This window comes from Aspergillus lucknowensis, assembly GCF_044049455.1.
Source record: "Aspergillus lucknowensis strain CBS 449.75 chromosome Unknown BJX67scaffold_18, whole genome shotgun sequence".
Classification (NCBI taxonomy): domain Eukaryota; kingdom Fungi; phylum Ascomycota; class Eurotiomycetes; order Eurotiales; family Aspergillaceae; genus Aspergillus; species Aspergillus lucknowensis.
The window spans coordinates 340,629-354,722 of NW_027263562.1; the positions used below are offsets into that span (position 1 = coordinate 340,629).

Below are 14,094 nucleotides of genomic sequence, written 5' to 3' on the forward strand. Positions count from 1 at the left end.
CATGTACACTACTATCGTAACATTTACTTTTCAATCTGTTCCCTGTCTGCCACATCATGCTAGAAAATGCAACACTAAATTCAGACTTTTTGGATTGTCTGCTTCAGTGAAGGCAACTCTCGTAGTCCGGGGACAGAGGGCACTCCCCGCCCAAGGGTGCGGCCGTGTTTTCTGATCCTGGAACTAGTGCAGGATGGCTGGTCTGTGGGCTCCTCGGGACATCCCCGTCGTATCTTCCCTGGTCCTCGCAGCTCATATCCCTTTTCTCTTGGAAGCATTAGATCACATCCTTGGACTGGCCATTTTGTTGTATGTCTCGGCTCCATCGCCCCGTTGCAATCATCCATTGGCTGTGAGAACCGGTATTTTTAACTTTACTACGTCAATTACCGAATTATTGACCTTCAGTGGGGATTGTGTTCTAACACGATTTGACTTGCATGATTTCAGTGTTGGGTGAGAATGTATCAAGGTCACCGGGTGCACTTCAAAGAAGGTCATTTGCATAGTAAAAGAGTAACAAACATGCGTGTATCAATCACTCGTGTCTCAGGCGACTATAGCACCACGGCCGGGTAGTCATACTTGACTGGGACTGCCGGACATAGTACATAGTTCATGTAGGGACCTCCAACATGAATTGCGTTTGTTCCTTCTTCGTGCGTTTCCCCCCACGTAGCCCGAAATTCTGGGGGAGAGTATCCTGGAATTCCAGGCTGATGCTCTGATGGAGTGATATCCACACGCAGCCTCCATGACTTCTGGATTCGAGCAGCAGCTGGGTAAAGCTCGACTTCCACTTTGACCACTTCGTTGGGCGTGAGCGGACGATTATCGGCTTCTGTATGTGTATGCCATGGCCGCTCAGGCAATGTTTTGGAGGGATCCGTTTTCCGGTGACTGGCGCGAAGAAACCCTTTTGCTAAAGGCTCCAGATGATTCCTCGACCCGAGTCGAACTATGTTCCCATCTGCGTCAATAGGCCAAAGTGTGACTACCACGTCCGCTTCTGTTGTGGAGGATGAAATACTGAGATTCGCGCTAAAGTGGCCTGCGAACTCCACATCCTCCTCAAACGGAGCTGAGGTGAAAGTAACCCCGGAATTGGCATGTTCTCGGACCTTTGTCGAGTACTCGAGTTTCCTCTCTGGTTGTTCTGCGTCCTCGCGGGTGACGAGAGCACCATCTGGCGTGAGATACCATCTCTGGTACTGAACGCCAGGAACAGGCCAGGTTTTTTCTTTTCGCCAGTACCAATTTCCGCCGCCCAGGCGAACTTGGATCCCCACTCTTTCTGGCGGTGGATAGGCCTCACCTTTCATGTAATGGTCAAGAAACTGGATAATCTTTCCTGATGCTTCGCGGCTCGGCCACGAATAGTAATTGCAATCGACAAGCTGCAAAAAAGTATTTGAGGGGTCCCGTTTTCTCCATGCCTCGTACGCTCCCCGACCATGGATCATAAAGATTTGCGATGCGGCAAGAAAGCAGGGGACACTTGTAGTGTCTACGTTTGTGCCAGCCATTTCCCATAACGCGTCGTAAAAAGGATGGGACTTCATCATCTCGATGAGGTCGAATTGGTCGCCCCATTTTGGCGAGCACGCTCGGACTCGAGCATACCAGTCGGGCAAGTAAATGGATGTTGGAATTCCACCGGTGTAAGCCGCCTCGCGGTAGGTGTCAATGTCGGCTAGAGGTAGTCATCAGTTGTCAATGTCCTTAGTCGCCAACGGCCAAACATCCAGGCGCCCAAAAAAAAAGAAAAAAAACACTCACTTGCATAAGGAACAAAGCACTTCAGCCCTTCTGGTTTCAACGCCGCAACATGCCATTGCGTGTTGGCTCCGTACGAACTTCCAACCATAGCGACATTTCCGTTGCTCCACGGTTGCGAAGCTGCCCATTCAACGGCGTCGTAATACTCTCCGATAATCCCTCCAAGGACTCCTCTGGTACCTGGTGTTTGTGAAACCCCCGAAGGGTCAATCTTAACCATAGCGTAACCTCGCGGTACGTAGGTGAACGTGTTGAAAGTTGCGATATTCTCGAATCCCCGCTGCCCTTCCCAATGAGCGCCCCAAGATTCTCTCGGCACCGTAATAGGACACCCGGCGGGTGTTGAGTGCCAGTCATCCTCGGCCTTTTCAAAGGCGACAATTTCGTCTTGTATTGCTAGATCAGGGCCGGAGTAGAAGACTCGCCTTCCATACAAAGTGCAGCTAATCAGGACGGGATATCTCTTTAGATGCCCCAATGGGAGGTAAACATCCGCAAATATAGAATTGCCGCCCTGAGTTGGGATCTCCTTATCCCGCATCACTTTGAATCCCGCAGCTTCGCGCCGGAGATGGTTGCGAGTGTGGGAAACTGTCTTGGGGAAGTGGCCGAGTTCTGCGCAGATACGAGCGAGTGGCTCATCAAGGTCTGAGGTGTTGGGAGAGTCCAGATTGACTTCGCCGGCGTACCTCCCCACTATCTCGCGTATCTATCGTAATTTGGAAATCCTCGTTATGAAAATATTCATCTACTTGTATAGGGCATCGGCCTCTGACTTACTTTCTTGTCGATCACAATGGGCTTTTCAAGTCCTTGGGCTGGACTTAAACTGTACAGGAGCCTTGCGCGGTTGATCAATCGGGCGTCGAAAGTTGCGGTTTCAGCAGGTAAGAGGTCAGATATCGTTAGGAGTGGCTTCCCCAGGGCCTCTCCAATCTTTAAGTTTGCAATATAGAACCCCACGGGCTTGTCCCTTTCATAAGGGAAACTGGAATCAGCCGATACTTCTCCCTCCACAGATCCATAGCGGTAGGTGAGTCCGATAATATCGGAAAAGATTCCTTGATAGGGGGGTTCAACAGCGGTGGACATTGTGTAGAATCGAGTCTGAAAAGACAGAGTTCTTTTTTTTTCTTCTTTAATTCGAGAGGATGGAGTAAACGAAGAGTTATGTGAGAGCGGCGAAAAGAAAGAGCTTTATCAGACTTGAGCGGATTGTAGAGATCTAGAGAGTTTGTTCGTGACAGACTCCTGTTTTACACATGACAAACGTTCTGGGCTGAATTCAAATGATGTATGAGCACCTCCATGGCGGGGATACCCGAAACACCGTGATGCTCCAGAAATGAGGTTTTGTTCTCATCAATCTCCGAGGTAAGGAGGGGAAGGGTATCTGGCACCTACCGACCAAACACCGACCTCTCGTGGGCATTCGAGTCAAACAACTGCTCGACGGAAAATCGGCTTTTCTTACAGTTCCGTGGGGTGGTTGGTCTATTTGTTTTTCCGAAGCTATCGCATGAACGTCGGAATCCTGTTCTTGACGCCATGTGCTTGTCCTGGGTTTGCCGATTCAGCAACCGAGACTGCTTCGGATCCAGCAAGCCGTCAAAGCTCGAATTCGGGGAAGACATGCTGGGGAATACTTCAAATTTTGTCGTACCTTGATGCAATAGATTCGTACAACCAAAAGAAAATCACGTATCCTCCTCGTCGACATCAAAAGCCAGCAGTTTTTGTCCTAACCCTAGCCTATCTAACCTGTATAATAGACCCCCCAGAGATAGCACACTCTTGCAGCCATAAATTCCAGGAATCGGTTTTCCTACACCTTTTGCTATTGTGCTCTGCAGTTCAAGACATCTCATCAGTTCAGGGTCTCTACTTTTTGTCGTAGAGAGCAAAGACCTCACCTTGAGAGCACCCAGGGGTATCAAGTAATTTTGATAATAAGAAAACGTTATCCAATGCTATTGAAACTCTTCTAGCATGCAGCTGAATTGTATGAGCTGCGTTGCTAATAATAAGGTACTGTCCTCTTGACCACCAGCCACCCAGAAGTGCTGAATGAGCTTTGCCATTGAGAGCGCCACACTGGAAATACGTTGCCATTCTTTGGTGGAAATACCCATACAGATCCCTATCGCTCACTGCAGCGACCTTATAGTCGACATTGCAATGGTTCCACCACACTTCCACCAGTAAGTTCCATCGGAGAGGACAGGAGATACGCGACCGTGGGTAGGTATGTATCCTGATAATTCGCTGCCTCGCGTTTAACTCTCGAAGCTATAAACAAGCCTAGCCAGACCGTGCTGTCCTTTCGCGTTGGCAACAACGACGCGTCGGACATAGCGACGCTCCCCTCCAATCATCTCGAAGCCCCAGATCTGTAGTACAGTCAGAATTGGAGGACCGGCAGAAAACCAACTCCATATTGAATTCGGAGCGCGCAAAACATACCTGCTCTGCTGTCCACTTCCCCTCAACATGACGAATAAACAGTTGTAACCAGAGGCCGTCTTGTCCTTCCTTTACTTCCTGTGGCTTTTCCACTAAGAACCCCTCCGAGGGACGCAAGTCGTCACCGACCTCACCTGCCAGGAACCTGACAATATTTTCATCCTCAGCCAATGTTGTCTGGATGTCTACAACTGGTAATGTCCTCCCATTTACGTTCTTGGAATCACAGATCCAACGCGCGCGAACCACACACTTGCCGAAAATGTGATCTTCCTGGGTCCTCTCTTCCCAGTCAATATATCTCTTCTCACTGGTACCCGGGAGACCACTGGTGGTAGATTGAAGTATTTCGATCCGCGTCAAAGGTGTGGCAGAGCCATTTTCCACCTCGTGAAACTCTTTGATATCAAGGATAACGGATGACATCCCGATCGCTTTTCTGACCACCCAGTTCATGCCTTGCTACGAGGCAGTCAGCAACTTGGGCCGTAACGCAAATGTAACATGAAAGGATCAAGGCCGAGCTTGTGGGACATATTGTGGTTGACAAAGTACCATTGCCGATATTGGCGGGTATATTGCCTCCCCCGATAGGCGTAAAGGGCGGTTCTTGGAATTTGGAGGAAGATTTTCCAACTTACCAGCGCCAGCAGAGGATCAGTCGGAGAGGATAGAGATTTGTCCTACCAGCACATGTGGCATATTAGTAGCTGCAAGAGATGATAATCGGTTTGAGCACCAACCAAAGTCCATTTGCCATTGAGATTCTCCAGAGTAGCATCGTTTGGGGCAGCCATTGTGCAGTGATTTCGATGTACAATTCTTGTTACCATTCAAACAATAGAGCCAAACAGCGCCACACTAACCTTCATTTATATATATCAGAAGGTGGTGGATATTTCTCAAAGGAGGATGCTCTCAGTTGAGCCTCGGTAATTGACCCTTTGCTTCGCAGCCTATTTTGCCTCACATGCCAGCGCGGAGATTGGGTGAGATACCAAGTTTCGCAAACACCGGATTATTCTGTCCAAGACTGTGGAGGTTCCTCCGGAGTTTCCTCCGGACCTTCAGCATCGGGGTTTCAGCCAGGGTCAATGGTTTAACATCTTTTGACGTTTCCAACACTGGAGACCGGTGTGGGGTTTCGATAAATACCCGGGCTGGAATTCCGAGAACCGCAGTGGTGATGATGGCACAGACGAGAAAGCCATTGCACGGGACCTATAAGGCAAGGCTTGGAGAACAGACAGCCAGGCACGACTTCTCTTCAAGATTCGTATCTATTGCCCGAGACTGTGACAAGAATTGAACCCTAGGGGCGCAAAGGACGACAGAACATGGCGCCTCAACTGCTCCTGAAGGGGGGCACTTTGCTTATTCACGATCCCGAGAATCGTGTGATTCCCTCGCGGGCCGATCTACTTATCGATGGAGACCGTATCAGCAATATTGACAAGGTCATTGAACAATCAGAAGAAATGGAGGTGATCGATTGCTCAGGTACAATCATTTCTCCGGGATTTGTCGATACTCACCACCATGTATGGCAATCCCAACAAAAAGGTCTCCATGCAGATCAAATCCTTCTGGACTATTATCACAGCGGTATGCTAGATTGAATTCCTTTGTCATGATGGGGCGGGATGCTGACTTATAGGCAGGCAATCTTGCTTCCTCCCACTATACTCCTCGGGATGTTTTCTGGGGCCAGTTGAGTGGTCTTCTTGAGGCGGTCGACGCCGGAACCACAACTATCGTCGACCACGCACATCTCAATTACTCGCCCGACCATAGTAAGCCTGGCCGTGAAGAGGTTGTATCCCTGCCGGACTAATCCATGCACCTTCTATTTAGGCAAGGAGGCTATCCGCGCAACCGTCGCCTCTGGAATTCGCTCTGTGTTCTGTTACTGTGCGCATCCCCGGGTCGCAACTTGGAAACCAGAACTCACTTTCGAGAAGGAGTGGTTCCCGGACTGGGTCATGGCAACCTTCCGAGAACTCGCTTCGATGCAGCCTTTCGGACCGAACGGACGGGTGCGCCTCGGTTTTGCACTGGATGTGGCATTAGTTCCACCTCATGTGTTGAGGAATGTGTTCGACGAGGTTCGTGCCCTAGGGGCCCATCTCATTACGTCGCATGAAACCAGGATTCGCATGCTGGATCGTAAGCACCTTGGCCTGGACTTCGCCGCTCTCTTCGACTTGTTACGTTATGAGGCTAATCGGGGCAGATGTTCCTTCCGCGGTCAAACTCTTGGCTGAAAACAACCTGCTGGGCCCAGATGTTCTCTTGTCCCACGCCAACCATACTGATTCCCACGAAAGAGATTGTATCCGGATGGCTGGTGCACACATATCCAGTACCGCGCTTACTGAGATGCAGATGGGGCATGGGGACCCTATCGCACTACAGCCTGACATATTCGGGTCATCTTCTTTGGGAATAGACTGCCACTCCATGTGCAGTTCCTACATGCCAACCCAGATGCTTACTCTGTTACAATCGAGCCGGGCGCACAGATATGCAGATCTGATGGAGAAGAATGAATGGGACGCCTCGGTTGGCCCTACCGTGGAAGATGTATTCAATCTGGGCACCATTCTAGGCGCAAAGGCCGTTGGGCTTGAAAGTGAAATCGGTAGCCTCGAAGTAGGAAAGAAGGCTGATCTTGTCATCTTTGAGGGAACGACTCCAGCCATGCTTTCTGTCTCGAAATGTCATCCAGTGGCCGGGATTGTGTTGCATAGCTCAATCAGGGATATTCGCACTGTGATTGTGGACGGCATTATTCGAAAGCACAACTCCTGCCTGTCCACGATCCCTGCACCTAGCGGCTTGCGCACTGGGGACGAAATTGCTCAACATGGAGAGAACCTCACATGGGATGATGTGGCAGCGGAAGTAGAAAAAAGCAGAGAGGGCATACGGCACAGAGTTGAAATAACTGTCGACGAGGATAAAGCGAGGGATGGTCTTATTCGGTCGTTTTTGGACCAAATTGGAAATAATGGCTAGGGAACTTGGACTACCTCATGTTTATCTGATATTTCATCTATGGCGGTCGAACTACGTCCTCGGTGAGGCCGCAATTCAGAGGATCCCCTCCCCCCCCCTTTTGTTTTTACTCTAGACTTAGCGGAAAGTTCTTCCGTTCATTGCGTACATCTGCGGCGGATGTTCTATAGTCCTCCCACCTGTCTCTTATATCTTTGAGACTAACGGGTGATATTTCGCGCTAGAGACCGATATATTATCTCACCACGCGGTGTACAGCGAGACAGAGCCACAGTCTACTGGAGGTTAGAGTTTCATTCAGGTCGTTCAGCAACCCAGGTAATATGCGTAGTCACCTATTTGTTACGGTAGCGAGAAAACGACATTCGACACACCCGTATTCTAAGCAAAGGTCTGGTCCAAGTCCATCTGTAGCTTCCGAACAGTAGAATGGATCCTTTTCCCCCAAGAAAAAATTGGCTGTATCAGTTGTCCAGTCACAGAAAGTTGCTGCAGCTTTTTTATTATCCACTTTGAGTCAAGGAAATACTTTGCAAAATGGATAGAGATTCCCGCCTTCCATAGAGCAATGGGGTATCAGTGGCTGGATGTCGGTGTTTCGGTGTTTCGGTGTTTCGGCGGACGTCTCCTTGACCCGAGAGAGTCGGCTCAAGATTGGCCTCCCCGGGTGATCTGCAGGCCGCCGGCATCGGAAATGAATGGGGCTGAAGCGATACAGCGATAGAGGGAGATTCCGCAAGGATCGCTAATCAGCAGTGATACTGCAGAGATTCGAGGAATCAGACCTTCATCTTCTGGTGGTTGTGGATTTACGGCTATTTAACTGAAAAGACGCTGGATGCAGGAGCATTCGGGTTCGCGAGAAAGGGATTTGTCGAAGGGCTTACAGGGCACATCAGCTTGAGAGATCCTGGTAACCTCCACATTCCGCCCGCCCGCTCCCGGGTTCCCCTCTTGCTAGTTACGCGCCGCTCATGACACGAACCATATCGACGGCGTGTGAGGCAGCGAGCCCAACGGGGCTCCCGCCGTCGATGATCGTCTTGAACGGGCACTACCAGGGCTGCTCATCTCGATGGTGGATTGTGCTGATCGACCTGGAGTCTTGATCCTAGGCAGTGATTCTTGAGTAGTTTGCGCGACCCCAATCGCCGAGGCGTGCGAGCGTTCCAAGGTTGTGGCGCCAAAGGATCGCCAGGTGGGGCGTTCTAGTGCCGGGTCCAGGCCATTCCAGGAGGCGTTCCTCGGTCGCTGGATGAGACGGCCATGGAGCTAGTGCAGTCCTTTCACAGGGTGGGGTTCAGAAGATCCTCCGAGAAGTTGTCCCGAGATTGCCACTTCCCCAGCCCAACGGCCACAGGGACCTCAGACAATACTACAAAGTAGGTTGGCTGCCCTGTTCATAATCATTGTCCTCCAATTGGCAATTCCTGGCTCGTTTACAACCCAGAATCCACCCCCTACCCCTGCCCCTGCGACACCCTCAACACACTCATCACCCGTGACAACTACAGCCACGCACAGTTCATCACTCACCATGTCCAAACTTGTCTCCGTTATAGTCGTCGGCGGCTCGCATGCAGGCCTTGCAGTAAGCCAGAAGCTCCTCCGGCAGACCAGGCGAGTAAAAGTAACCCTGATCAACCCTTCGGACGAATACTACTTCAACATCTCCGCACCCCGCTTCCTCGTCAAGCCCGAGAGCCTCCCACAAAGCAAGTACCTATACTCGATTCCCGATGCATTCCGTGACTACCCAGGGGATAGATTCAATTTTGTCAAAGGCCTGGTAACCAAGATCGACTACGCGACCAAATCCGTCTCCGTCGCCCTGGATGCGAATTCTTCTGCGACCACCACTACTCCTACTCCCACTGCGACGTCGTTCCGCTTCGATTACCTTGTGATTGCCTCTGGCAGTACGACACCTGCGACGCTGGGACAATCAGGGGTGCGCCTGCCATTCAAGACGACTGCCTTTGAGGATACAAGAAAGGCAATACACCAGGCGCAGGAGACGCTGAGCGCCGCGAAAACGATCCTTATTGGTGGCGCGGGGCCCCTCGGAGTCGAACTTGCCGGGGAGCTGGCCGAAGTAGCGGGTCCCAAGACGATCACCTTGGTGTCCCGGAGCAGCGAGCTGTTAGAGGGAGCGACTGCCCCTGTGCAGAGGAAGGCGTTACTCCTCCTTCGCCAGCGGAATGTTGATGTCCTGACCGGGGCCTCGGTCCTCGCCGCGGTGCACGAAGCTCACACCCAGACCTGGAAGGTGAAGCTGTCCACGGGGCGCACGTATACTGTTGATGCTTATGTCGCCACAACAGGCACCACTCCAAATAACACCTTTATCCCAAAGAGCTTTTTGAACGCGCAGGGCTGGGTCAATGTGGACAGTCAGCTCCGCGTCCTAGAGGACGGCATCAGCCGGAGTGATACCTACGCTCTCGGGGACATTACCTGCCATCCGTACCGGCTCCTCTCGCGAGTGCCTCTTCAGGGAGAGACCGTGGCAGCGAACATTGTGGAGGCGATTGAGAAAAGGGGCCAGGTTAGAACGTACTCGCCAGAAGCACAGAAGAAGATGATGGTCGTCCCCGTGGGACAGTCGACGGGGGCAGGGCACGTCGGGGGCTGGACGCTCTTTGGATGTCTGGTCTGGTACTTCAAGGGCAGAGACTTTTTGACGTACAAGGCTTACAGTTTCCTGCGAGGGGAGGAGCGCTAATACTGCGAGGTAGTTCTCTGATTATTTCAGCAGTGAAAAGGTTAATATTACTAGCCCAATACTACATCTATTTACTTGGCCTTGTTATCTCCAAAATCCCTGCGCAGCTCAGGTCCCCAGACAGAGACTGGGCCAACAGCCTCCCTGCGTGTCGGATTATGCCTGCTCACAATATCACCGTCTGCATAATGCTCAATCTTGAACCGCGAACTATCATATCAGTAGTCGAAGATCTGACTTCCCAGGATACGCCGCCTAAATTAAGGACTACAGGCTAGGAATGGTTCGGAAATCATTACAGCTAACCTTTATTCTTCATCGTGCAAGTCACTACACTGCCTTGGCCAGGTCGACTGGCGGCCTCACAGCCTGGAGCGAATCCTTTATCAGTCCCATTCCCAGCCTCCCACCACCCCTGCTTGGCCGGTAAACGGAAGTGTGTGGTTCTTATTTCTGCCTTTTTTTGTCCCCTTTCTCATCGTTTCAGGGCCGCTAAGTCTGAAGAAATGAATACCATACCCAGGTTGCATTTGCAGGGTTAAGCCCTCCAAAAAAATTAGAGTGAAATATATTCGTCTGGCAACCGAGTACAAGACTATATAATCAACAAAAATGGTGAGCTACATTAATTCCGGTGCTTAACAGTCCGTCACTACTTCTAGAACACATTTCTAGGGTGTTACGAACCTGGATGCTGATCCTTATAGATGTCTCCATAATCATCCGATTGGGGCATGAATAGCGTTAATTCAGCGCCAGCTTCGCCATCCACCACGCCCTGTCTCGTGCAGACAACTGAACCACATCATTCAGACCCTGACGCACAACATCCTTCTGGAGAGACGATAACATAATAGGCCCTTGGGAGCTGAGATGCTCTGTCAGTTCCATGACATCATTTGCATCACGTATCTTTTTCCCCGCCGTGGGTCGCAATCCGCAACTGTTGATCTTAAATACGAGCAGATCAAGTTCCGAGATGTATGGAAGAGCATTCGGCCGAACGGCCGATACCGGAAGTGCTGCCGATGGGACGTAGGGTGACTGTGGGCCATTACTAGCGGTTCGTGGAATGAAGGCTGGTCCCAAGCGTACCTGCCAATCGGGAGTGATATCAATCTGAGTTAATTTGCCATTTGATGCTTTGTAGACGAACAGTTGAGCCCGTTGTTGGAATGGGAAGGATGGAATAGCAAGCAGCTTGTCTTTAACTGCTTGAGGAGCCCCCTAGACAGTTATGAGGAAGTCGACGTCCTGGTTGATCGATCAAGTTGCGAGAAAAATACTCAGATTATGATGGCTCTTGAGAACGGACCTCGGTGGTGCGGTAGTTTCGGAGATACTTCCAGAGACCTAGACCCCCTATCACGGCAATCTTGGAATTCGAGAATTCGGGCATGGTTTGAAGGATTCTAATAACGGCTCCAGCAGCTGCTTCCAACTCAGGAAACGACGGCCGAGACATGGTAGGTAAGGCAAGTTCTCGGTGGCAAATAAAGATATCTTGTAGTGATTCCGATTTAGAAAGAAATCGCCATGAGTACCTCTGAAGACTCGGTGCTGGGCTTCGATTTATAGTCCTCCGTCAGGACAACAGCCGCCTGCCCTATGTCACATGACGTGGGCGCCAACTGCAGCACCAGTTTGCGCTGGCTTCTCTGTACCCCTCAAACGAAACAACTCTCCCACCTCCAAACAATTCAGGTTCCATCTAGCCGCCAATGGCTGAGGCACAGTTCCAAATACTCTCTGACCTTCATCTGGAGTCTCCGGCTGCATATGATGTTTTCCACATCGACCCAAAGGCGCCCTATTTAGCACTCATCGGCGATATTGGTTACGTCAAGGATGATGGTTTTTTTCACTTCCTTCGCTGCCAACTAGAAGTTTTCCGCATTGTCTTCCTTGTTTCTGGGAAATCACGAGCCATATCACAGCAGTTGGGCCGAAACAAAGTCACGTATTAAGCGCTTCGAAAATGGACTCGGCGAGTCGTGTGAACGAAGCAAGAGGCTCGGCCAACTTGTTTTCCTTGATCAAACACGCTATGACGTTTCACCAACTCTTAGCGTTCTCGGCTGCACTTTATTCTCGAAAGTGACCCAAACGCAGATGGAAAGCGTCAGTTTTGGCCTGAACGATTTTTATCATATTCAAGACTGGTCGGTTGAAGCACATCAAGAAGCGCACCGTGCGGACCTTGAGTGGCTGAATCAGGAAATCAATTCCATTTCGCGCTTGGAACCTGATCGCAAAGTGGTTGTATTCACGCACTACTGCCCATCCGTCCACGACAACGTTGTCGATCCAAAACGTGGACACACCAAGATTTCCTCCGGTTTCATGACCGATTTGTCAGATGAATGCTGCTGGAAACGAGAGGTAGTCAAGGTTTGGGCTTTTGGTCACACACATTTCAATTGTGATTTCCGAGACGTCGAGAGGGAAACAAGAGTGGTTTCTAACCAAAGAGGATATTACTTTTCCCAGGCTGAAGGCTTTGACATCTCCAAAGTCATTAAAATTTAGTCATGTTCTCTTGTTGATAGATGAGTATTGATCGGGCGTCGCAGGGAGACGTTGCCTCGAGCTCAGGTCCCTACGAAGTTCGTCCAGAAGACGATACATCCGTGACCAATCCCCCCCTTAAGCGCATGATAGAAGGGCTGGTATTCTTCTCCAAGACTGTTCTCATCGAAAACATGCGTTTCATCCACATCCATATATTCCAGAATATAAGACAGCATCGCCATCCAGTAATTTGCACTTCTGCTGCAGTGATCTCGGCAAAGCAACAGAATCAAAGCCTCGCAATATCTAACAGGGTGTGGGACTTGCACAATGTCGCATTCGGGGCGGAAGCGCCCTCGACCACGGCCGAGGACTGCCGATGGGAGTCGAGGGTCGGAAGCACTGATGAGGTCGGACCAGGAAAGCTCCCACAGCGCGTCCGACTTGCGGTATATCGATATCACAAACTCGTCGTTGATGTGCAGATGCGCGGCAAGAGGCAGGCGTTGGTATGCAGTTAAAAATGGGCAACCCGAGCCGTGTGTACAGCCAGCGAAACCGGCTTTCCGAAGGGAGGACGAGGCAGTTTCCGTCAAGTCGTCGGGTACAACGAAGGCTACACCCTGGTAGAACATCAGCCATCTTTCCTGCCGAGAATGGAGGGCGAAGATAGTCTATACGCCAACGATGGTGGGGACTCCATAGACAGTCAGTAAATAGTTGCCCCAGAGAATATTTGGTACACCAGCGGAGGTGAGCGTCTTCGAGATCGTTGCAACAAGTTTATCGCCCGGCGATTGGGCTTGAATACAGATATCAGGCATGTTGAAATCTGTCTGGGGTGAAATGAAAAGGTCGGCGCGGCTTTGGGTGAAGAGGCAGGAAACACAAAGGGGAGATTCAGATGACTACGCGTGCTAAGGTAAGCAGACAATCAAAAGGATGAAATCGGAAGAAGAATCTGAGTTGCTAACGAAGGTCTACCTAGTAATATTTATACCTGCAAGGAGACCTCTAATAGGCCTTCATGATAGCTATATTAGGAAAGAGCAATCGAAGAAGTGAAGCAAAGTGAAATAAAGGAATGATAATCAAACATTAGGGAGGCGGTGGAGCAATAATGCTGGCTAATCCTGATACAGGTTAGACAATGAAATGATCCGTGACCAACGACCCTTCCAACGGTGGAGGTCCGACAAAAGGAAATCGGAGACGCTTCTCTCCACCGCCTTGCTCATGCCAAAGGCATCAAGAACCTTTCTCTGCTGCTGAAGATGACTGGTCAATTAACATTGTGAGGACAACAATGAATTTGGAAGACATATTTGATTCCCTATTTAATGATGATTTTCAACTATTTAATAAATGACTCAGCTCGACTCCCGACGCGGAACCCCACCTCAAGCGCTTCAAGGTGCTGCCCTTTGAGGCTCGGTAATCTACCACCCACCCCCGCTGTAGGGGGTCAAACAATAATGCTCCGCGGGCAAGCATTTTCACTAAACTACAGTCTCTAGATTTAAGAGGCTAGAGTAATTTTGCTGGCGCCAAATTATGGAGGGTATTAGTACTACTATAGCAGCTCCAGGGTGGCTGGT

The 14,094-nt window shown here is 50.4% G+C and overlaps 7 protein-coding genes across 7 annotated transcripts; 3 read left to right on the plus strand and 4 right to left on the minus strand.

Moving 5' to 3' along the window:
- Window positions 1-557: 557 nt before the first annotated feature.
- Window positions 558-2,871, minus strand: BJX67DRAFT_371918 (CocE/NonD family hydrolase; the record flags this gene model as incomplete). The annotated part of the gene is made up of 3 exons (XM_071031162.1): window positions 558-1,693; window positions 1,780-2,488; window positions 2,560-2,871. 3 exons carry the CDS (start codon window positions 2,869-2,871, stop codon window positions 558-560), a joined length of 2,157 nt encoding a protein of 718 aa, XP_070886567.1.
- Window positions 2,872-4,055: 1,184 nt separating this feature from the next.
- BJX67DRAFT_387825 (uncharacterized protein) lies at window positions 4,056-5,046 on the minus strand (the record flags this gene model as incomplete). Its single annotated transcript, XM_071034291.1, has 4 exons — window positions 4,986-5,046; window positions 4,884-4,925; window positions 4,243-4,704; window positions 4,056-4,169 (listed from the first exon to the last, which is right to left on the minus strand). The coding sequence occupies exons 1-4, from the start codon at window positions 5,037-5,039 to the stop codon at window positions 4,056-4,058; spliced, it is 672 nt and encodes a 223-aa protein (XP_070886568.1). The 5' UTR covers window positions 5,040-5,046.
- Window positions 5,047-5,579: 533 nt separating this feature from the next.
- On the plus strand, window positions 5,580-7,433 carry BJX67DRAFT_387828 (uncharacterized protein; the record flags this gene model as incomplete). Its single annotated transcript, XM_071034292.1, has 4 exons — window positions 5,580-5,847; window positions 5,904-6,035; window positions 6,097-6,408; window positions 6,476-7,433. 4 exons carry the CDS (start codon window positions 5,580-5,582, stop codon window positions 7,258-7,260), a joined length of 1,497 nt encoding a protein of 498 aa, XP_070886569.1. The 3' UTR covers window positions 7,261-7,433.
- Window positions 7,434-8,661: 1,228 nt separating this feature from the next.
- On the plus strand, window positions 8,662-10,181 carry BJX67DRAFT_352647 (NAD(P)/FAD-dependent oxidoreductase). The gene has a single exon (XM_071029050.1). The coding sequence runs from the start codon at window positions 8,798-8,800 to the stop codon at window positions 9,983-9,985; it is 1,188 nt and encodes a 395-aa protein (XP_070886570.1). The 5' UTR covers window positions 8,662-8,797; the 3' UTR covers window positions 9,986-10,181.
- A 437-nt stretch (window positions 10,182-10,618) lies between these two features.
- Window positions 10,619-11,450, minus strand: BJX67DRAFT_387830 (uncharacterized protein; the record flags this gene model as incomplete). The annotated part of the gene is made up of 3 exons (XM_071034293.1): window positions 10,619-11,029; window positions 11,081-11,212; window positions 11,301-11,450. 3 exons carry the CDS (start codon window positions 11,448-11,450, stop codon window positions 10,730-10,732), a joined length of 582 nt encoding a protein of 193 aa, XP_070886571.1. The 3' UTR covers window positions 10,619-10,729.
- A 256-nt stretch (window positions 11,451-11,706) lies between these two features.
- BJX67DRAFT_387832 (uncharacterized protein) lies at window positions 11,707-12,545 on the plus strand (the record flags this gene model as incomplete). Its single annotated transcript, XM_071034294.1, has 2 exons — window positions 11,707-11,892; window positions 11,942-12,545. The coding sequence occupies 2 exons, from the start codon at window positions 11,707-11,709 to the stop codon at window positions 12,512-12,514; spliced, it is 759 nt and encodes a 252-aa protein (XP_070886572.1). The 3' UTR covers window positions 12,515-12,545.
- Window positions 12,546-13,524, minus strand: BJX67DRAFT_80228 (uncharacterized protein). The gene is made up of 2 exons (XM_071035471.1): window positions 13,177-13,524; window positions 12,546-13,119 (listed from the first exon to the last, which is right to left on the minus strand). Exons 1-2 carry the CDS (start codon window positions 13,318-13,320, stop codon window positions 12,577-12,579), a joined length of 687 nt encoding a protein of 228 aa, XP_070886573.1. The 5' UTR covers window positions 13,321-13,524; the 3' UTR covers window positions 12,546-12,576.
- Between the last annotated feature and the right edge of the window lie 570 nt (window positions 13,525-14,094).

Excerpts from the sequence above, each read along its gene's own strand:
- BJX67DRAFT_80228 (XM_071035471.1), bottom strand. The coding sequence starts at position 13,320 with ATGCCTGATATCTGTATTCAAGCCCAATCGCCGGGCGATAAACTTGTT. Across the intron at positions 13,120-13,176 it reads GAGTCCCCACCATCGTTGGC|GGTGTAGCCTTCGTTGTACC; the intron begins GTATAGACTATC and ends ATGTTCTACCAG.
- BJX67DRAFT_352647 (XM_071029050.1), top strand. The coding sequence starts at position 8,798 with ATGTCCAAACTTGTCTCCGTTATAGTCGTCGGCGGCTCGCATGCAGGC.